The sequence below is a fragment of the Mauremys mutica genome, chromosome 21 (assembly GCF_020497125.1).
Source record: "Mauremys mutica isolate MM-2020 ecotype Southern chromosome 21, ASM2049712v1, whole genome shotgun sequence".
Lineage (NCBI taxonomy): Eukaryota > Metazoa > Chordata > Testudines > Geoemydidae > Mauremys > Mauremys mutica.
Window position 1 is genome coordinate 14,080,138 of NC_059092.1, and position 21,865 is coordinate 14,102,002.

General features: G+C 49.0%; 1 protein-coding gene across 6 annotated transcripts in view; it reads right to left on the reverse strand.

The window, feature by feature from the left end:
- CDA (cytidine deaminase) overlaps window positions 1-21,865 on the reverse strand; it is a 49,837-nt gene that overhangs the window by 7,866 nt on the left and 20,106 nt on the right. The window contains exons 1-6 of one of the 6 annotated variants that reach the window (XM_044996588.1): window positions 17,150-18,473; window positions 13,027-13,167; window positions 10,922-11,114; window positions 10,461-10,607; window positions 5,239-5,476; window positions 487-598 (exon numbers count right to left, since the gene is read on the reverse strand). In XM_044996588.1, the coding sequence (XP_044852523.1) occupies window positions 487-598; window positions 5,239-5,434 (308 nt within the window). In that variant the 5' untranslated portion in view covers window positions 5,435-5,476; window positions 10,461-10,607; window positions 10,922-11,114; window positions 13,027-13,167; window positions 17,150-18,473. The other 5 variants (XM_044996584.1, XM_044996585.1, XM_044996586.1 and 2 more) reach the window with 5 other exon arrangements.

Here is a 21,865-nt window from a genome sequence, read left to right on the forward strand (position 1 = left end):
TTAAAGGCCCACAGCTGATTTTTGCATCTCCTTTAGATGCTCACTTGGGCCTGGATTGTGCAAAACTGGACCCCTGTGCCCTGCTGAGTTTGCGAGGTCCTGCACAGATCAGTTTGCGGGATCAGGGTCCCTCAAATGGTCCTACTCACTTCTGTGCGGCTATTTGCATGAGTAATGGCTGGCAGGACCCGGACCTCAGTCTTAAGAGTGGTTGCAATGTAGTTTAATGATAATCTCGCAAAACAAAACTCGCTAATCACATTTTTCTCCCAGACTTCAAAGTTGATGCTGCAAAAATTAGGTAAAAGAGAGAGCTCATTTTGAAAGGATGGCCATTGCCTCTTGCCACCACCCAGAGCTGTACGTGCCTGTGTGTTTAAAGTGCAGGAAGCAAAGAATTAGAGGAACAAAAGTGTTGCACAGTTTTCCAGTCCAAGCACATTTTGAAATGATTCAAAAGGGATATGATTCACAGCTCTCACTTACCTAGCAATGGCCATGGCTCTGAAATTCACGTACCCTTCTGACACGGCTTTCTGAATGGCGGTGCGTTCTGCACATATCCCCAGGGGGTAGCAGGCATTTTCTACATTGCAGCCTAAAGGAAGTAAAGAGCATTTTGTTACTTTTCAAACTTGTCGGACAATAAATACAATCGCACCTACTGATGGGGTGCCCTTCATCCAGGAGTGCTCTACAAGGTCATAGACAAGAATCACTGCACCCAGCACTGGGGTGAAACACACACAGCAATGTGAGAGGAAGTGGAGAGCATGGTGTCCAGCTGAAATTGCAGATGGGATTTAGGGAGGCAGAATTATTCACACTGCAAAACAGCCAGAATCCTATGGGCTGAGCCGCCTAATTATGCCCAACTACAAGAGTGCTGTATATCTGTATACATGTAAAGACAGAGTTAAGAGATATGGGGCCAGTTTGATGGCCCTCAAAAATATGTAGCGGAATCGCTGAATTTTGTAGGACCAATAAGACTTTTTGTAGCACACTGCAAATGGCTTCTTTTGTGCAGCTTTTTACTTTAGCTCTTAACATGCACTAATATAACATAAATCAATATTAAAAATAAGGAATAATTAATGACATGGGACCTTTTAAGGCTATAGGCCAAATTCAGCATTGGTGTTAGCTGGCACAATTCCACTGAAGTCAGTGGAGTCATGCTCTTTAAGCTTGCAGCGGATTTTGACCTTCAGAAGACAGCCCTTCCGGCACTGGAGTACCGCTACCACCACAACAGGGGGTGGTATTGGACTGCCCCAGGCAGAAGAATTCCACCCACTGAATCACCAGCACCACTTTTAATGGCACTCAGGATTGTGATAGCATGGCTTCAGGGGTAATGTGTGGGGAAGATTTGATAAGGAAATTGATTAAGTAATGGTAACAGCTCCCTCTCTTCATGCAATCAGCAGAATCCTCCCTTCAGTGGCATCCAATGGCGTTAAATCACCAGAGTCCCAAAGTTAAAGTGCATTTCAGTAGCTTTGGCCATTCAGCCTTTGTCTTTCTTCAGTATTTAATTGCCTCCTTAGATGCCTGCTTTGTTATGGGGATGCAGGTGCAAGGTATTTTACACAGGGTTTGTTATTTTAAGTACTATATGGTCCTGAGACAGCAAAGCATTTAAGCACGTGCCTAATTTTAAGGAAGCAAGTAAAGTTCAGTATGTGCATAAATGTTTGCATGAGCTTGAGCCATTAATTTTCATAAGCGATGAGCACCTGCTACTTCAGCTGAAATCAATGAGCCCTGCAGATGCTCAGCACCTCTGAAAAGTAGGCTGTAAATGCATACTGCAGGTTTGCTGATGAAAGGAAGGAACAAGATCCTAAAGGCACAATAGCCAGACTCAAGGGCCAGATTGGATAATTATTTGCAAATACATGTGTAACGCCAACAGACCCCAGTCATCGGCAGGTGGGATCGAACCTGGGACCTCTAGAGCTTAGTGCGTGAGCTAAAAGTCAACTGACTCTTAGCTAAGGCTGTAGAGCAGACTCATTTAACTCGCTCTAAGTGGTCTCCGTGCCACTAGGTGGGACAAACACCATCCCCAGAAGGTGCGTGGGTTACACATATTTTTCATTAGTCACTTTGCTCTAACCATGAACCTTTAGAAAAGTAGGTCGGTCTGCCCCAGAGCCCTTCTGGCTCCTGTCAGAAAGTGAGGTGACGTCTCCTGGCTCTCTTCTTCTTCATTCTCAGGGGAGTGAAGTGGTGGCGCTGGGGTCTCCAAACCTGTCCCTTTTTGACCCATTTCCTTCCCCGTTTCTGATTGCACAGGGACCTGGGAAGCACACCCAAGGGCCATCCCCCTCCAAGGCAAGATCTGGCATGTCTCCCAGCCCCACCACATTGTCTCTTATCATTATGACAAAGACATGCCCTGTGATTCACTATCCCAAGAGGAATCCCCATCTTGCTGAGATGCCTCGACTCTGCCCAGGCACAGAGGAAACCGAGCCCAGCGTCACAGAGGAGCTGTGGGCTCTCCCAGCTCTGAGTTGTTTTGCAGCAAAGATCTGAATGCCGTCCAGGAGATCAGACAGCCGCCTCTTGTTGCTCAGCAAGGGAGAGCAATATAGCACAGGCAGGCAGAGCAGAATGGCATAATCAGTGCGATCTGCTCTGCCCCCGCCCAGAGATATGCAAGATTGCCAACCTCAACCTTTCAAGAATCATTGTGATTATTTGCATTGCAATAGCACTTAGGAGCCCCAGTTACGGGCCAGGACCCCACTGTGACGGTGCCCCCCATAAGGCTTTATGGAATATGCTCTTGACTGTATATATGACATAACTAGAATATGTTTTATGCTGCGTGTGCCATGTAACGTATCTATGTAAAGGTTATGATCCACTGAATACATTGCTCCTATTTGTAGGCATGTATCATTTTTGTGCTTGAAATGAGGACTATTGGCTGCCTACTTGCTTGATAGCCTTAGTAAAGCATTTGGCCAGCAGATTAAGTGCCCAGTCAAGAACCACTTAAGCCAACATTGAACTTGGAAACGCCAATCCACATCAGAGATTTCCCAGGAATGTGGCTTGGCTGGTAAAAACTGAGTCATGCATGGACATGTGACTTGCCCATGTGACTCCAAAACTCCATCTTGGAGCTAGACTCTGCATAGGAGTAAGGAGGGGGTCTCCACCCACAAGAGAAAGTCTACTTAAACCCCTGGGAGACCCCTCCATTTTGTCTTCAGCTGACTAAAGGGGTAGCCTCTCCACCCCCAAGGATACCTGAAAGAAACTGGAACAAAGGACAGTAACTACAGGGGGTGCGAGTGATCGCTGGACCCAGACTAGCAGGAGACTAGTCTGTAAAAGGAAGCTTACTGGAACTGGTGAGGTTCTATTTGTATTCAGTTTCTTAGACATAGACTTGCGTGTTCTATTTTATTTTACTTGGTAATTCACTTTGTTCTGTGTGTTACTACTTGGAACCACTTAAATCCTACTTTCTGTATTTAATAAAATCACTTTTTACTTATTAATTAACCCAGAGTGTGTATTAATACCTGGGTGGGCAAACAGCTGTGCATCTCTCTCTATCAGTGTTATAGAGGGTGAACAATCTATGAGTTTACCCTATATAAGCCTTATACAGGGTAAAACGGATTTATTTGGGGTTTAGACCCCATTGGGAATTGGGCATCTGAGTGTTAAAGACAGGAACAGTTCTGAAAGCTCCTTTCAGTTAAGTCTGCAGCTTTGGGGCACATAATTTAGACCTTGGGTCTGTGCTGGAGCAGACCAGCGTGTCTGGCTCAACAAGACAGGGTGCTGGAGTCCCAAGCTGGCAGGGAAAGCAGGGGCAGATGTAGTCTTGGCACATCAGTTGGCAGTTCCCAAGGGGATTTCTGAGATCCAACCCGTCACACCCATCCCATTAAGTGCTATACAAACTCAGAATGAAAAGATGGTTCCTTCCTGAAAGATTACATTCCATCAGATAAGAAATGGGTGGATATTGACAGATGGGGTAGTACTGGGAAACACAGGCAAAAATAATGAGTCAGCCCCTCCCCCAGATTGGCTTGAAAATCATAAGATTCTAGCAGTAGCAGATGTGGGGTCATTTTCTTTGCTTTCTGTGGTTTTGAGCCTTGGGGGATCACTTTTTCCAAAACCTTTTGTTTGCAGCCATGAAGGCTAGAAACTTACTATCACAAAAATGAAAGCTGAGGTTCTCTCACATCTCGAGGAGCTGGGCTGTTGGAAACATCATGAAACTTTCTTGTGGCACCTTACAGATTAACATATTTATTTGGGTATGCTCGGGGGCTGCAGGCACAAATAAATGTGTTAGTTTCTAAGGTGCCACAAGGACTCCTCGTTCTTTTTGCTGGTACAGACCAACACGGCTACCACTCTGAAACCTGTCATCATGAGACTTGTAGTAGAATCCCAAGGGCTGGCAACACTGGTGAGTACGCTGGCATTTTCATAGCTGTGGCCTCAGGTCAGGGCACAAACAAGATGGAACCTAGGGGCTTCCCGGTTTAGTTTCCTCTTGCTATTCCAGGGCTGGAGGAGGAAGGCAGGCCATTGACAGAGACCGAAACCAGAGACAGATTATAAATTGTGACCCAGTTTGGAAAGGACGGCCCAAATCCAAACCACCTTACAGCCGAGCGAGGCCAGTGCCACATCTCGGGGAAGCAAAGGACGACAACATGAAGAATACAGGGCAAGTTTCCTGCACAACGTCTTGCTCATGGCACAAACCATATGTTGCTATCAAACAGTCTCTGCCTTTTCAGGGAGCCCTGACTCCAGGGCCTCTACTTCTTCAGAGACATTCTCCTGTGTGGATGTGAGCTGCCTCTGCTTTTTTGGAGACACCTGGATCTCTGGGAGGGCGTAGGGCCCAACCAGGGCCGGGGCAACCCATTAGGCGACCTAGGTGGTCGCCTAGGGTGCTAGTATGTGGGGGGCGGTATTTTCGGTCATTTGGGGCAGGGAGCTGCCACATGGCTCCCGGGCCAGGGGGAGCTGCTGTGGAGGGGGGGGCACAGGACGGAGGGGGGTGGGGAGTTGCTGCGGGGGGGCACCTTAGGGCGGGGGGGTGGGGAGCTGCCACAGGGCTTGGGGGGGGGCACAAGGTGGAAATTTCGCCTTGGGCACGAAACATCCTTGCACCCACCCTGGGCCCAGCTCTTCAGGAGCTGAAGTGTTACCGTTTCGGGGAGCGCTGTCCTTACTTACCAGAGAAGATCTTCCCATCACAAGTCAGTAGCGCCGCTCCCACCGGGAAGCGACTATATGGACAGTAAGCAGATTTCTTAGCTTCCTTGCAGACGTGCAACAGGAGTTGAATTTGCTCATGTCCCACGGGGGAGGCTGTTGAATTGGTGATGTTTGGATGATTCCCCGTGGAACAGTCGTACTGCACCTGGGCCATGGTTACACTCACGGGTATCTGCAGGACTTCTCCTCTTTGCAACTGCAGCAAGTGAGGGGAAAAAACAGGTCTGAGCAAGAGGAAGTGCCAGTCTCCACTCCTGAAGAGTGTGTGTGTGTGTGAGAGATAGACTGACTCACAGTGTATATGTGGTGGACGTGTCTCTGAGTGCCAGTGAGTGGAGGATTTGTGTGTGTCTTCTTCGTCAGCGTATGTGTTGCAATTCAGTTCTCACGCTCATCCTCTGTGATTTTCCTGTGTTACGTATTCCTCTAGCTCAGGAGTCTAACGGTCAGCTCAGCTCAAAGTGCGAGTGAGCGTTCCCAGACTTGGCTGCATTCTCCCTGAGAGTGTCTAGGACAGGGTGGATTCATGGGCAGCCTGTGAGGCCGTGTGCTCTACGTTTTCACCAGTATCTCTGCACTGGTGTGTGCGCTGTCTCCATGAGATGCGTCCAGAGCCATTCAGTGCACCTAATCTCTCTCTCTCTTCTGCCTCTCCTCTGTCTGCAATGGAGCTGTCCTTCTCCACCCCGGACAGTCTGTCTCCCCGCTGCCTGACCTCTGTGGGAGCAAGCTGGGGCCGAGGATGAGCATGTACCTTTGGTAGGACTCTCTGCTTGAAAAGGAGCTTTCAGGGAAGGAGCCGTCCCATGACAATGCAGCAACAAAGAAGCAACAGGCTCCAGCTTGGAGGGCTCTGCATTCATCCTCACAGTGACAGGCTTCCCACACGATTGGCTAAAGCCTGCAATGCCCTGACCGCCTGGCTCTGATTGGCTCTGCATTAGCAAAAGCAGCTTCCACCCTCTGTGGTCCGAGCTGATTCTCAAAGTGCCTTTTGGCTAGTGGAACCGCTGGAGAGCTGTCAGCAAGCGCCACCCACTTTCTGCCCAGCTCTGCAGCCCCCCCAGTCCTTTCAGTGCGTCAGGCTGGGGCATTTTGCCAGGAGGTGACTTGGCATTGGGAAGAAATTCAGGAGGCGCAGAGGAAAATCTGCAAGGAAATACCAGGACTACAAAAACAACACCGAGGAGTCCTTGTGGCACCTTAGAGACAAACAAATTGATTTGGGCATAAGCTTTCATGGGTTATAACCCACTTTGTTAGTCTCTAAGCTGCCACAAGGACTCCTCGTTGTTTTTGCTGATACAGACTAACACGGCTACTCCTCTGAAACAGGACTACAGACACTCAGTGACAAACCTGAGCTGATGGTGAGAGATAGGTAGGCCAGGGGCACTGGAACAATTTGTATAGTGGGGGTGCTGAAAGCCTTTGAACCAAACTGTAAACCCTGTATATAACGGAAACCACTTCAAGCCAGAGGGTGCAGCAGCACCCCTAGTTCCAGCACCTATGAAGACTTGGAAGGATTTACATTTTTATCAGTAAATGTCAATTTCCCCATAAACACACAAACCAATGAAATAATATTTCCATCACTAATCATCTAAAATGTACAATTAGGCAAAAGGTAAGAAAAATGCTGCTTGAGAACTTATTAGGGTTTGAATTCAGGATATTTACTTTGTATATTTTGACAGGTGAGGTTGTCAGATTGTGTCTAACGGTTATAAAGGTTTGACTTTTTGAATCTTGGTGTCTGCTGTCATTAAATAATTAATATCTGGCACCACCCCCACCCCACCCATAATTTCCCACCACTGTGAAAATTTAAATGGAAAAAAATGCTTAAAAATAAATCGATGATATCCATCGAAATTATAAAAAAATAAAAATCGAATTCTGCCAAGCCTAGAGATAGGGCACGTTTGCCAAGTGTTCCGTACCCAAAGTGAGGCAAGGTTTTCAAGAGTGCTCAGGACCCAGCATGTACACTGAGCTCTTTGAAATATTGGTCATTAGGGCCCAATTATCACACGGGCCGAGCACCGATAACTCCTACTGAAATCACAGGGAGATTCAGGTGCTCAGCAGCTCTGTGACTCTAGGCCAACGGTTCTTGCATGCGGCCTCCAGGGGCTTTTTGTGTGGCCACCACAGCTGCCTGGGTATTGACCCACCTTGCTCTGGCCACGTGGCCCTGGCCTTCAGTTGCGGGGCTTGACTCCAGCCCCTGGTTCCGGCTGCGTGGCAGCAGGTGCTGGCTCCTGGCTCCAGTCCTGGGCTCCAGCCACACAGCGGCAGGTGCTGGCTACAGGTGCGGACCCCAACCCCGGTCACAGGGCAGTGGGCTCCAAGCACAGGGCAGAAGGTGCTGACCTCTGGCTCCAGCCACGGAGCTTAGTCGGCCTCTGGTCCCCAGTTCCGGCCACGCAGTGGCAGGCACCAACCCGCTGCTCCGGCCATGCAGCCCCAGACCCTGGCGCTGATCCCCAGCTGCCCGGCAGCAGGCGCCGACCCACAGCTCTGTTCCCGGGCTCTGGCCACGCGGTGGTGGGAGCTGGCCCTGGATGCCAACTCCTGGCCATGCAGCAGCGAGCGCCGACTCCTGACTCCAGCCACGCACTCCTGGGCTCCGGCACCCAGCTCCGGGTTCCGGCTGTGGGCACTGAGCCCCAGCCCTGGCCGCATGGCAGCAGCCACTTGGCTCTGGCCACCCACCCCCACCGCCCCTGTGTCCATCCAGGCCCCCACTGCCTCCCACAGCCCTATATCCAAAGCATCCTCCCCCCCAGGACCCTGCTGCCTTCTTGGCCTCTCATCCATCCCCCTCATTGTCCCAGGCCCCCACTGCCTCCCCCGGTCCCGCATCCATCCCACCATCCCCTCTGGCCCCTGCTGCCTCTCCCTTCACCCCCACATCCAGCGCTTAATGGGTCCTGGGGATTGCTGAGAAAAATGATATTAACAAACATGCAAGTATCACTTTTCACAGCAGCCTTACTTGCTATCTGTGAAAAGTGATACTTGTATGTTTGTTAACAGAACTTTTCATAGCCTCCCAGGTAGCTACTAAGTGTGCTGTGATATTAACAAACATACAACTATCACTTTTCATAGCAAGCCCCAGGACCCACCAAGCCCTGGATATGTGTGTGTAGAGGCGGGTGGGGGCTGAAGTGGAAGTCAGCATTATTTTTGTTACTGAATTTGCCAAAAAAAAACCCTACAAATATACATGACAATGATTTGGATGTGCCTCTGTGCATATTTAATTGTCCTTCCTAAAGTTAATTAAGAATTTTAGGGAAAAAGTGTCCGTGCAGCCACCAGTGAGAGTGCGGCCACCAAAACATTTGTTGCGAGAACCCCTGCTCTAGGCCTTCAAAGTAGACTGGATAAAGCACTGGAAAAGAGACTGCGTCTTGCATTCGCCAATGTGGGGTAGAGGTTCACGGGTGCTGCTAGCCAGAGCTGGGGGCCAAGAGCCAGTTGGAATTCAGTGGAGCTCAGGCAATGAAATCAGCTGTTTTTGCCAAAATTCCACACCCATAAACTGGCTATCAGCTTGTGGGTGTAATTTTTTGGTAAAAGCTGCAGTGCTCAGCCAGGCATGCCCTGAAAGAGGCTCTGGTTAAATATTTCTGTGACCTTAAAGGACTCCCTCCCACAGACCTGACCATGGGTTCCTCTCCCTCGAATGAATAACCCTGACAATTCAATGAATGTCTGGGGGCAGGGGCTCTACTGGGCCCCTATGAACAAGCATGGTGGCATTTGACATCCCACTGTGCTCACGACTCTGATGTAAGCGGCTAGATAGGGTGCATAGAGGGTGAGGGGAATAATTTGGCTGCTTGGGAGGCAGCGTGGGAAGGTCAGGTCATAGGACTGGGATGAACCTCAGGCTGGGGAATTTTCTGTGTACTTTGTGGTTATAAACACTAACCCTGGAGGAAGACACCTTGCTGACTGCAGCTGTTTTCCTGCTGAATCATTCTGCCAGCTTACACTGTGCATGAGGAGACAACTCTCTCTCACTAGACTGTTCCTCAGCTAGGCCATCCCGGTGATTTACAGGCAAAGTTGAATATCTAAATAACGAATACAGGGGCTACTGTACTGATTGTGCTATTTATTCAGTTAAAAATTACCCCCCAGCCTCTCCATTAAAGCTAGGGAGACTTCTGATTCAGGATGATAAATGCACTTGTTTTCTCTGAAAGGTTCCGTCGAGAGCAGGCAGTCATTCTGTTCCTGCTTGGCATTTCGCTGGACGGTTACTTGTAATGATTGCATTTTGCCCAGGCTCAACCCAGGACAGGCAAGTTAGCTCTCAAATGCAGCTTTAACCAGTTATTGCTGTTGCTATGATCCATCGTATTGCAGGGCTGCGTACCAGCTCCAGCTGGGATCAGAGCCCTCTTGGTGCTAGGTGCTGCACAAACCCCAACGCAGTTTTTCACTGAAAAGGGGTTAGCTCAGGGGTGGGCAAACTACAGCCTGGGAGCCACGTCTGGCCCTCCAGACGTTTTAATCCGGCCCTCAAGTTCCCGCCAGGGAGTGGGGTCAAAGGCTTGCCCCACTCCGCATGGCTCCCAGAAGCAGCGGCACGTTCCCCGTCCAGCTCCTATGCATAGGGGCAGCCAGGGGGCTCTGCATGCTGCCCCCACCCCAAGTGCCACCCCTACAGCTCCCATTGTCCGGGAACCACAGCGCTTGTGGAAGGGGCAGCACGCAGAGCCTCCTGGCCATGTCTCTGTGTAGGAGCTGGAGGGGGGACATGCCGCTGCTTCTGGGAGCTGCTTGAGGTAAGCACACCCCAGAGCCTGCACCCCTGAGTCTCCCCCCTGCCACAGCCCTGATCCCCTTCCCGCCCTCTGAACCCCTCGCTCCGAGCCTGGAGCATCCTCCTGCACCCCCAACCCCTCATCCCCAGCCCCACCCCAGAGCCTGCACCCTGAGCCCTCACCCCCCCACGCCCCAACCCCCAATTTCATGGGCCGCCATATACTTTCCATACCCAAACGTTTGCCCACCCCTGGGTTAGATGGAAAATTTTCGACCAGCCCTATAAGAAAACACTTTCTGCCCTTAGAAATGTACCATGTAACTAGACAAGAGAGAGAAAGGTGGTGGTGCGAGGGGGAAACCTCGAACAGAGGGTGGACGTGACTTACTCAAGGTCATGCAGCAAGGCGGAGGCACACCAAGATTAGCAGCCTGGCTCCCAGCGTACTGCTGTACCCAGGGGAAAACATTGCCTCTTCGGAGACAGAGGTTCGGTTTTAGGTGAAAAAATATTTACACGGAAAGTATCTGTTTTCCTAGAAATTTTTTAAAAAATTCTCATCAGAAAATTTCCTGGCCAAACGCTGAACAATTTCTGGTGGGTTTATTTTTTTGTATTAAAAGTCAAAATGTTCCACCGAAAGCTTTGATGAAAGCAATTTTTTTTCTGTTTTGATTGAAATCCTCTGCAGAATTCTCCCCCCCCCCCCGCCCCCGACCAGTTCTAATCCCTTGCTGGGTGTTTGTGCAGCAGCTGGAAGGTATTACCTCACCCACCTTGTCTCTATAGGATAGTAGGGACTGAGTCCTGCAGCCAGCAGGACTGACCCTGATAGAAACTCACTCTCACCTGATCCCATAGGCATTCTTTCAGGTCGGCTCATGGCAGGGGTTTACTCCCTTGTCACACACTCTTCTGTAGCAGTGGAGCCCTGCGCGCGACACCAGGGTCCTTTACCATGGAAAAGTCGGTGCTCGGACTCTGATGCAGGCTTGGGTAGTGGGGGCTGAACTGGGACAAGCTCTTGCTGAAGGCCCAGTGCCTGTAATAATTAACCAACAGGATCAAGAGCATTATGGGTAACCCAAGTGACAGGTAAAATGAACAGGTGTGTCAGATAAGAGCAGAATAAGTTCCCCCTCCCCTGTGAAAAAGCCCCTCCAGAACCTCCCCTGGAATCTCCTAATAAACCCAAACCAACTTGGCCTTTCATGCCTCTTAAATCCCTTTTGCTGTTCCTCCACTAAACACCGCCCAGGGCTTTCTCCTGGAAGTCCAGATTGTGCCTTTTTATCAGGGCTTGCCATTGCAGCCTGCTTCACTCCCAGCGACTGCTCTACACCTCCCTTGGTTGCTTGCCAACCTTCTCTACTCTGGCTGGGATCCCAGCTGGTCTATCGGCTTTCTCTCATCCCAGAGGGTGACTGCAGACTCTCTCCTTGCCTGCTGCCCTCTTCTGCTCTCGGCTTCCTCAGTTTATAGTCCTCTGCCAGCCTCTTCTCTGCTGAACTTCACCCTCAGTTAAGAGCCTGCCTCTCCCAGTAAGTCCACTGGCTTCCCACATTAACCGTTTTGGAGCCTGTGTGGTGCACACACCCATCACCACACTGCTGTATGATTGGTGTTGCCACACTCGGTGGGGAGCTGTGTCCAACCCGCCTTGGCTGACACACATCTCCTGGGAGCATTCAGTTAACCTGCTATTGCCCCTGACTGGAGAACCTTGTCGTCCCCCACGGCCGGTTATAGACCCTCTTCCATGGCGCAGTGAGTCAATCGCTGTGGCTGGATAATTTCACAGCCACTGATAAACATTCGCTTTTATGGACGGTGAGATATTCCTGTCTCACAGAATCAAATCTCATGTTTCAAGGCTTCTGCTGATTACCTGAGGGTCAGGAAAGGTGTTTTCCCCTCTAGCCACAGCACTGTACCACTGGCTAACTGCATTGTGGGGAAGTTTCCAGTTCACCTCCTCACAGCAAAGAGGGATTGGTCACTGCCACGGTGTAGCTACTGGACTAGGTGGGTCACTGGCTGGATCTGTTAGGCCAAATCTATCCTGTGTTCCTATTGCCAGTGGGACATTTCTTTACATTCGGTCTCCCTGCGAGGAAGGGCACGGTCCAAAGAGGAACACGAAGTATGTTCTGAGGAAAACACCTGTCAAGATGCTTTTACTCAGACAGGAGAGGAGCCTGCTGTCCCGCCTAGTGCAGGGGGGCGGTGCTGCTGCTGCTGCAGGACAACGAACTGTGTCTTGTCTCTGGCTGGGATGTTGCTGCATCTTTGCTCACAGAAACGTTCTGCTTCATGCTACCAGGGTCACACTATACCCTGTTCCACAGGATCCTTTCTGCAGGTGTGTGAGAGAGGGAGGGAGAAACATGAGAAAGAAGAACCAAGACCGGGGTGCCGGAAGAAGGAGGGCCAGGGCTTAGCCCTCCCACTTTTTACCAGCCGTAAGGGCGAGCGACAGGAGGGAGGGGATGGAGAGGAGCGAGCAGGGTCTTGGGGGGGGGAAGAGGCAGCAAGGGGGCGGGGCCTCAGGGGAATGGCCAGTATGGGGGCGGGGCCTCGGGGGAAGGGGTGGGGCCACAGTTCATGCACCAGTGGCCCCCACCCACTTTTAGAGAGCTGCTGCCACTCCCGGCCAGGACCCTGTGACTTAGGGGCACCAAGAGGCATGGTCCGATCTCCTTTCAGGGATACAGTCACATGTTGTGTTTATGGCCTGATACTGCGAAGGGCAGAGCACGTCCTGTGGCATCCTGAGCATTCCCGCCCATGGCAGTGGATGCTGCTCAGCACTTCCCAGGATGGAGCCCCTTTTTAAAAGCTAATTTACTGCTGAAATTCACGTCACGTTTTATCACCAACTTTCTTAGCCCATGAGAGCTGGAATTAGCCCAGGAAGAGAATGGTTCAAACCTTCTCTCCCTGATTTCACTCACGTCAGGAGAGAGAATAGGAGAACGTTAACACCCCCGACCTTCACAATGTACTCCCATTCTGTTCCAGGCCTTGGTGTGCTGTATATTGCCGCTGCACGTCTCTGCAGCAGAAGGATCCTGTCCGTGTTCTTGTGGAGCAAGCTAAAAAAAAGGGAAGGGGAATTTTTTAAAGGTAGTTTACAAAACTGGAGCCGAGAGTCATCTAACCTAAAGGCTGCGCACCCACCAGCCTTTAATCTGGCTAAATTTATGGTGCAATAATCCAGGTCCCATTCCAAGGGTCAAAACTGCGAATCAGTTAAACATTAAGGAGCCAAGTCCTGTCTGGAATTTACTCAGAGACTCAACATCTAGTATCACAAAATTCTGCCCAGCCTGGAAATCATAAATTGCACAGACTATTTATTAAGAACGACACCTGCAAATAATTCATACTCAGACAACTAGATCCTCGGGAGGTGTAAATCAATTGCCTATGCATATTTACAGGAGCTGAGGGTCTGGTCCTTAGCATCTACAAGGACTCACAGATGATCTGTTAGGGTAATTTCATCCTGGAGATCTTGCATAAGCAGAAAATATTTAATGGATCTACATGGGGCTATAAAATACCATGCAGAATTAGAACAAGCCCCTCTCTCTTTGAAAACTACATTGAGCTGAGTATCTGTCATCACCAATTTAAAATGCACATAGATTTCATGTAACAAAGGTGCTTGGTAATTAGACTTTCATATTCTATTTAAGTCACCTGTGTTAGACAACATATATATCTGCTTTCTTGTAATTTTTCATGTGTAAAGACACTGATCACAAGATACTGAAAGCTAGAATGCCACCGTACCCCACAATTTCCAGTTAATACAAATAGCTGAATGAATTAATTCAGTTAATGCAGATGGCAGCGTTATCTAGTGGTCAGGGCACAGCTCTGGGGGACAAGACTTCTGGATTCTATTCCTGGCTCTGTCAGTGACTCGCAAGTTTCTCAACCTCATTCCTCATCCATCTGTGAAATGACGTTAATAAGACAAAATTGTATGAAAATTAAAATTTTTAACCTCCTTGGGGCAGGGTCTGTCTTTTGTTCTGTGTTTTCACAAGAGGATACTGATATAACAGGCATCACAGAAACCTGGTGGACTGAGGACAATCAATGGGACACAATCATTCCGGGGTACAAAATATATTGGAAGGACAGTCAGGTCGTGCAGGGGGGAGTGGCACTATATGTGAAAGAAAATGTGGAATCAAATGAAGTAAACATCTTAAGTGAATCCACATGTTCCATAGAATCTCTATGGATAGTAATTTCATGCTCTAATAAGAATATAACATTAGGGATCTATTATCGACCACCTGACCAGGACAGTGATAGTGATGAGGAAATGCTAAGGGAAATTAGAGAGGGTATCAAAATTAAGAACTCAATAATAGTGGGGGATTTCAATTATCCCCATATTGACTGGAAACATGTCACCTCAGGACGAAATGCAGAGATACAATTTCTCAATACTTTAAATGACTGCTTCTTGGAGCAGCTGGTACGGGAACCCACAAAGGGAGAGGCAACTCTCGATTTAGTCCTGAGTGGAGTGCAGGAGCTGGTCCAAGAGGTAACTATAACAGGACCGCTTGGAAATAGTGACCATAATGTAATAATATTTAACATCCCTGTGGTGGGAAAAACATCTCAACAGCCCAACACTGTGGCATTTAGTTTCAAAAAGCGGAATGATGCAAAAATGAGGGGGTTAGTTAAACAGAAATTAAAAGGTAAAGTGAAATTCCTGCAAGCTGCATGGATGCTTTTTAAAGACACCATAATAAAGGCCCAACTTCAATGTATACCCCAAATTAAGAAACACAGTAAAAGAACTAAAAAAGAGTCACCGTGGCTTAACAACCATGTAAAAGAAGCAGTGAGAGATAAAAAGGCATCTTTTAAAAAGTGGAAGTCAAATCCTAGTGAGGTAAATAGAAAGGTGCATAAACACTGCCAAATTAAGTGTACAAATGTAATAAGAAAAGCCAAAGAGGAGTTTGAAGAACGGCTAGCCAAAAACTCAAAAGGTAATGACAAAATGTTTTTTAAGTACATCAGAAGCAGGAAGCCTGCTAAACAACCAGTGGGGCCCCTGGATGATTGAGATAGAAAAGGAGCACTTAAAGATGATAAAGGCATTGCAGAGAAACTAAACGAATTCTTTGCTTCAGTTTTCACGACTGAGGATGTTAGGGAGATTCCCAAACCTGAGCCGGTTTTTGTACGTGACAAATCTGAGGAACTGTCACAGATTGAAGTGTCACTAGAGGAGGTTTTGGAATTAATTGATAAACTCAACAATAACAAGTCACTGGACCAGATGGCATTCACCCAAGAGTTCTGAAAGAACTCAAATGTGAAGTTGCGGAACTACTAACTATGGTTTGTAACCTGTCCTTTAAATCGGCTTCTGTACCCAATGACTGGAAGATAGCTAATGTAACGCCAATATTTAAAAAGGGCTCTAGAGGTGATCCCGGCAATTACAGACCGGTAAGTCTAATGTCAGTACCGGGCAAATTAGTTGAAACAATAGTAAAGAATAAAATTGTCAGACACATAGAAGAACATAAATTGTTGGGCAAAAAAGTCAACATGGTTTCTGAAAAGGGAAATCGTGTCTTACTAATCTATTAGAGTTCTTTGAAGGGATCAACAATCATGTGGACAAGGGGGATCCAGTGGACGTAGTGTACTTAGATTTCCAGAAAGCCTTTGACAAGGTCCCTCACCAAAGGCTCTTATGTAAATTAAGTTGTCATGGGATAAAAGGGAAGATCCTTTCATGGATTGAGAACTGGTTAAAAGACAAGGAACAAAGGGTAGGAATAAATGGTAAATTCTCAGAATAGAGAGGGGTAACTAGTGGTGTTCCCCAAGGGTTAGTCCTAGGACCAATCCTATTCAACTTATTCATAAATGATCTGGAGAAAGGGGTAAACAGTGAGGTGGCAAAGTTTGTAGATGATACTAAACTGCTCAAGATAGTTAAGACCAAAGCAGACTATGAAGAACTTCAAAAAGATCTCACAAAACTAAGAGATTGGGCAACAAAATGGCAAATGAAATTTAATGTGGATAAATGTAAAGTAATGCACATTGGAAAAAATAACCCCAACTATACATACAATATGATGGGGGCTAATTTAGCTACAACTAATCAGGAAAAAGATCTTGGAGTCATCGTGGATAGTTCTCTGCATACTGCATCCACGCAGTATGCAGTGGCAGTCAAAAAAGCAAACAGGATGTTAGCAGTCATTAAAAAGGGGACAGAGAATAAGTCAGAGAATATATTATTGCCCTTATACAAATCGATGGTATGCCCACATCTTGAATACTGCGTACAGATGTGGTCTCCTCATCTCAAAAAAGATATACTGGCACTAGAAAAGGTTCAGAGATGGGCATCTAAAATGATTAGAGGTTTGGAATGGGTCCCATATGAGGAGAGATTAAAGAGGCTAGGACTTTTCAGCTTGGAAAAGAGGAGACTAAGGGGGGATATGATAGAGGTATATAAAATCATGAGTGATGTGGAGAAAGTGGATAAGGAAAAGTTATTTACTTATTCCCATAATACAAGAACTAGGGGTCACCAAATGAAATTAATGGTCAGCAGGTTTAAAACAAATAAAAGGAAGTTCTTCTTCACACAGCGCACAGTCAACTTGTGGAACTCCTTGCCTGAGGAGGTTGTGAAGGCTAGGACTGTAACAGCGTTTAAAAGAGAACTAGATAGATTCATGGAGGTTAAGTCCATTAATGGCTCTTAGCCAGGATGGGTAAGGAATGGTGTCCCTAGCCTCTGTTTGTCAGAGGGTGGAGATGGATGACAGGAGAGAGATCACTTGATCATTACCTGTTAGGTTCACTCCCTCTGGGGCACCTGGCATTGGCCACTGTCGGCAGACAGGATACTGGGCTGGATGGACCTTTGGTCTGACCCAGTACGGCCGTTCTTATGTTATGTTCACAGTGCCCAGCACTATGGGGTCCTGATCCAGGAGTGGGGCACTCTTAGAGGCTTTCCCAGTACAATGAATAAGTAAATAATAATAATCATTAATAACTTACCTACTTCATGGGCGTGTTGTGAGGCTGGGAAAGTGCCCTGAGTTCTTTGGATCTACTGCACAGTGTGATTGTCTAGAGTGGTGTTTCTCACCAACCGGTCTGTGGATCGGCGCTGATCCCTGAGATCTTCCTGACACCGAAACGCTGGTTTAGAGGAATGCCTGCAGAATGAATCTGTGGGAGTCCCAGTGAACCACTAGATGGTGCATTCGGGTAACTTTTAAGGGACTGTATTTTGGATTCCATGATTTTTGATCTACAGATGAAAGCCATGCTAGGGAGTTTGAGTCTGGCATGTGGCTAAGCCATGTCTCAATTTTTTTTTAACTATCTGTGGTCCAAATGTTGGATGCTTGTTTGTTAAAATGTGCCACAGAAGCCTCCAAAAGGGCGGGACAGACACATTTCAGAGGAGGAGGAAAGTTGCAGGAGGGCAGCAGGGCAGTTTTGTTTCACGGATTGTTTCCTCAGTCTCATAGCCAAGCGTCATATGTAATGAATAAAATCAGACAGCTGAGGGAGATGGGAGCTGCATGCTAAGGTTTGACCCAGTACAGGGCGGTGGGGCAGGCATCAGAGAGCCCGTGTGGGTGATGGGAAGACCAGGATAAATGAGGACATCCAGGATCAAATGGAAGCGACAGTGGGAGCAAAGGATTCTGATTTGCAGCAAGACCCTGCTGGGGAGGGGTGTACAGGGGCATGCGAAGCAATTTGCTCTCATTGTTCTTTAATTATGTCACATTGTCTTCCCTTTATCTTATTGCAGGAGCCTAATTCATTGTTAATTAAGAGACTGTTTTCCAGCTGCTGGAGACTGTCCCACTTCCTTGATATATTTGATAGTTGAGTCCAGCTTGCTTTCCTTCTGTTTTCTTCCTTGGGAGGAATTACTGAATTGCCTGGGAGAAGCTCACTACCCTTCCAGGCTGACCTGGGCCTAGTGTGACCAGAGGTCCCAATTTTATAGGGACAGTCCCGATATTTGGGGCTTTTTCTTATACAGGCTCCTATTACCCCCCACCCCTTGTCCCGATTTTTCACCCTCGCTATCTGGTCACCCTACCTGGGCCTGATCTAAACCCCAAGATTTTACCACCCTCACACTTTGCTTCCCGGTCCAATCAGAATTTGCAAATGGCACCTGAGTTGTCATAATGGGCTGAATGAAAACCTCGGGTCGAAGCGGAACATTCCCAGATTTGGGGGCACTAGACACCCGTCTCTGGATCCAAACGAGAATCACGGGCCCATCTTCGTTTTCAGGGTGTAACTGTAGGCACTGACAGCTGTGTCCAGTAACAGTTGCTTTATAAACTCTTTGGAAAGAAGGTGGTAAAAAGAGCATTCAGTGAAAACACCAAGAAGAGACGCCAATCATTGCTTCTTGACCCTTCCTTTTTTTAAGCACTCAGGAAAGGCTGGCTTGACAGCCCCGGAGTCTGAAACCCGCTCTCCACAGAATAATTATTGGCATGCCCAGTGGCAGTACCAGCTCCTCCCACAATGCCCCACTGATGTACCTCCACCCTGCCATGGAGGAGTTGCCCTCGAGGCACGAGAGGGAAGCAAAGTCGATCCTAGGGATCTGCCAATAGCGCGGTTGTACGTGGTTCCCAGGTGCTGCTCATAAGTCCCTCTTGGTATCTGATGCCTTTGGGCCGGGACCGGTGGCATTAAAGTCAGCTTTTCATTGTAACACAGAAAGGTTGAAGGAATGCGGGCAATGGAAGCTTGTGATGCGGGGGATTGATGAATCCAGCACCCGCCGCACGGGAGAGTAGGCCAGTTCTCAGCATGGTGCATTCAGCCACAGGTTTCTCTGCTGTGCTGCCAGCCAGGGGCCACAACCCTGTGGATACTTGTCAGGTCAGGACTAGGCGGAGAGGCCAAACTCGTTTCATAAACGGCTATCAGAGGAGGATTGTCAGCCATGATTGACAGAGGCAAGCTACGAATCGGTGTCCAAGCAGCAATAGGAGCCAGAACTGCCTTAGCAATTCCCATTTGCAGCGTTGTTGTAGCCCTGTTGGTCCCAGGATATTAGAGAGAGCAGGTGGGTGAGGTCTTATCTTTTATTGTCTCTATCACCAACAGACGTGGGTCCAATAAAACTTATGGCCTCATCCACCTGGTTTCTCTAAGACCCCTCTTCTCGCAGATGGTGTCTTTTGTGACCTCCCTGGTTTCCTTAAGTGCCTGAGTGCCCAAGGTGGCTGAACAGAACACACAGTAAAGACACGCGGTGGGGCGTGGGGATGCTGCCTTTATGGATCCAGGACTGTGGCTCCCAGCCCGGGAGGCAGTTAACAAAGCATTGTTCTGTCCCCTCAGCCAGAGAGACTCAACTCCATGACACCAGGTGACTCAGCAAACAGTCCTCAGGGGTTCATTGCCCTGCTGAGGGATACCTGGACACAGTATAGGCCCTGTGTACAGGTGAGTGGCTGAGGAGGGCATGCAAGATACCGGTTACCTCCCTCACTGTCACAGACCTTGAAAGGTGAGACAGCCCAGGTGTGCTCCTGTGGCTGAGGGAGGAGGCCTGTTGTGAATCCTAGGGACACCCTGTTGTCTCTGAGCAGCCTGTGTCGCCGCACAGGAGGAAGCTGTTACTACACCACTGGGAGGCTGCTTTGTGTTTCAACAGCATTATCTATTTTAGACATCGTTTAGAAGTGCCTGTCTTCAGAGGGTGGTTCTCTTCTCCCTGAGGACCTCGAGACTCATCTCCACACTCCTTCCTGGGTGCCCACGTCTTCTCCCCTAACATTTTCATGACTGTACCTTTCCACACCTTTCTTCTCTTTAGTTCTGAAGCCCAGGGGTGGAGGGGCATGGTGGTGTCTGCGGTGCAGACATCACCCTTTGTAGCCACCAAGCAAAACTGGTGTGTTCCTATCCGATGCCTTTCTTCTGCAGCTGTGCCCGCATTCCCTAGAAATGCTCTGCTCCGGGGCTGCAGCTTTTCCCAGCAGCAGGGTTACATGCGGAGAGCCCCTTAGCCTGCGGTAGAAGTGTTCTGCACATGCCAGATTGATGGCCAAGATCGGTGCCCACTGACATACAGTTCAGATGTGAGAGCACCTGCCAGCACTAGAAGGAACAACGTGTCGTTTCCCTGTAGAAACGTACCTTCTTTGAGTATCTTTCCTCATGCTGTGCCATCCTGCTGCCACTTCTGCTGGTGTTCTGATTGTGCCATTCGTTCCTATTTTCCTCCCTTCTGCCTCCTGTGGCTTGGCTGGGAGGTACAGCACACAAGCAGCAACAGGGCGTGGTGGAGATTCAACGTACTGCAATGCCGGATGAGGAAAGGATGCTAGTGGACTGGGGGCCTTGTTTGGAGATGGGCTTGTCCTTTGTGTCTCGGCACATGTCCTGCAGAAAGAAACTCCTCTTAGGGAGCTTGCAGAGGAATCCAGAGAGTGCCAGATGACTGCTGCGTATTTTAAAGCAGGGAGGGGACTGGGTGCTCCTGTGTGACATGCTAGAATGGTGCTCTCCCAGCCAGGATGAACATAACCCACTGGTCAGTGTGTGTTATGTGTCCCCCTCAGAGCCTGATCCGCAGAGGATTCTGTTCAGCTCTAAACTAGATAGCCGGGCTTGCTAGCTGATGCTTTTAGCTTTGGACATCCTCAGTTGAGTTCCTGGTGTCTGCAAAGATGGCAGCTGTCACACTCACAAAGCGAGAGCCCCCTGCGTGGATAGAGCGCTTTGTAGGTGACCCTCTTTGTTCTCTCAGAGAGGCCTGCACAGCTTGTCCTGAGCACCCTCTCCTCCAGGGAAATGCAAAAGCACCTCAGTCTGAGCATTCAAAACACAGCACATCCTCCTGATTGGCAGCGTACAACTGGGCATTACACAGGGGAGAATGTAGCGTCTATGGAGTCCGCTCCAGAGACTCGCCTCAGGTCACAACTAAGTCACTGTGAAAATGCCATTGCCTCGTGACTGATAGGCAGGAGCCTCCACTTAGAATCATAGAATATTAGAGTTGGAAGGGACCTCAGGAGCTCATCTAGTCGAACCCCCTGCTCAAAGCAGGGCCAGTCCCCAGACAGATTTTTACCCCAGATCCCTAAATGGCCTCCCAAGGATTGAACTCACAACCCTGGGTTTAGCAGGCCAATGCTCAAACCACTTCCCCCAAGCCCTGGCTGAGCTCGCACAGAGGTAGGTGGCTCCTGTGGGGTCAGAATTTACAAACAAGGAACTGAAAAGTGCACTGCAGCTTTGGGACCAACTTCTGCTCAGGCCATTCGCTCCCCCTCTGCCTCCCAGAACAAGCCATGAATGAAACTCCAGCTACGGTCAGTGGTTCAGATGAAGATGCCACTGAGAGGACATTTCACTGGACATATCCTAACCCAGTGGTTCTCAAACTAGGGCCGCTGCTTGTTCAGGGAAAGCCCCTGGCGGGCTGGGCTGGTTTGTTTACCTGCCGCGTCCGCAGGTTCGGCCGATCGCGGCTCCCACTGGCCGTGGTTCACCGGTCCAGGCCAATGAGGACTGCAGGAAGCAGCACGGGCCAATGGATTTGCTGGCCGCCCTTCCTGCAGCCCCCATTGGCCTGGACCGGTGAACTGCGGCCAGTGGGAGCCGCGATCGGCCGAACCTGCAGACACGGCAAGTAAACAAACCAGCCCGGCCCGCCAGGGGCTTTCCCTGAACTAGCGGCGGCCCAAGTTTGAGATCCACTGCCCTAATCCC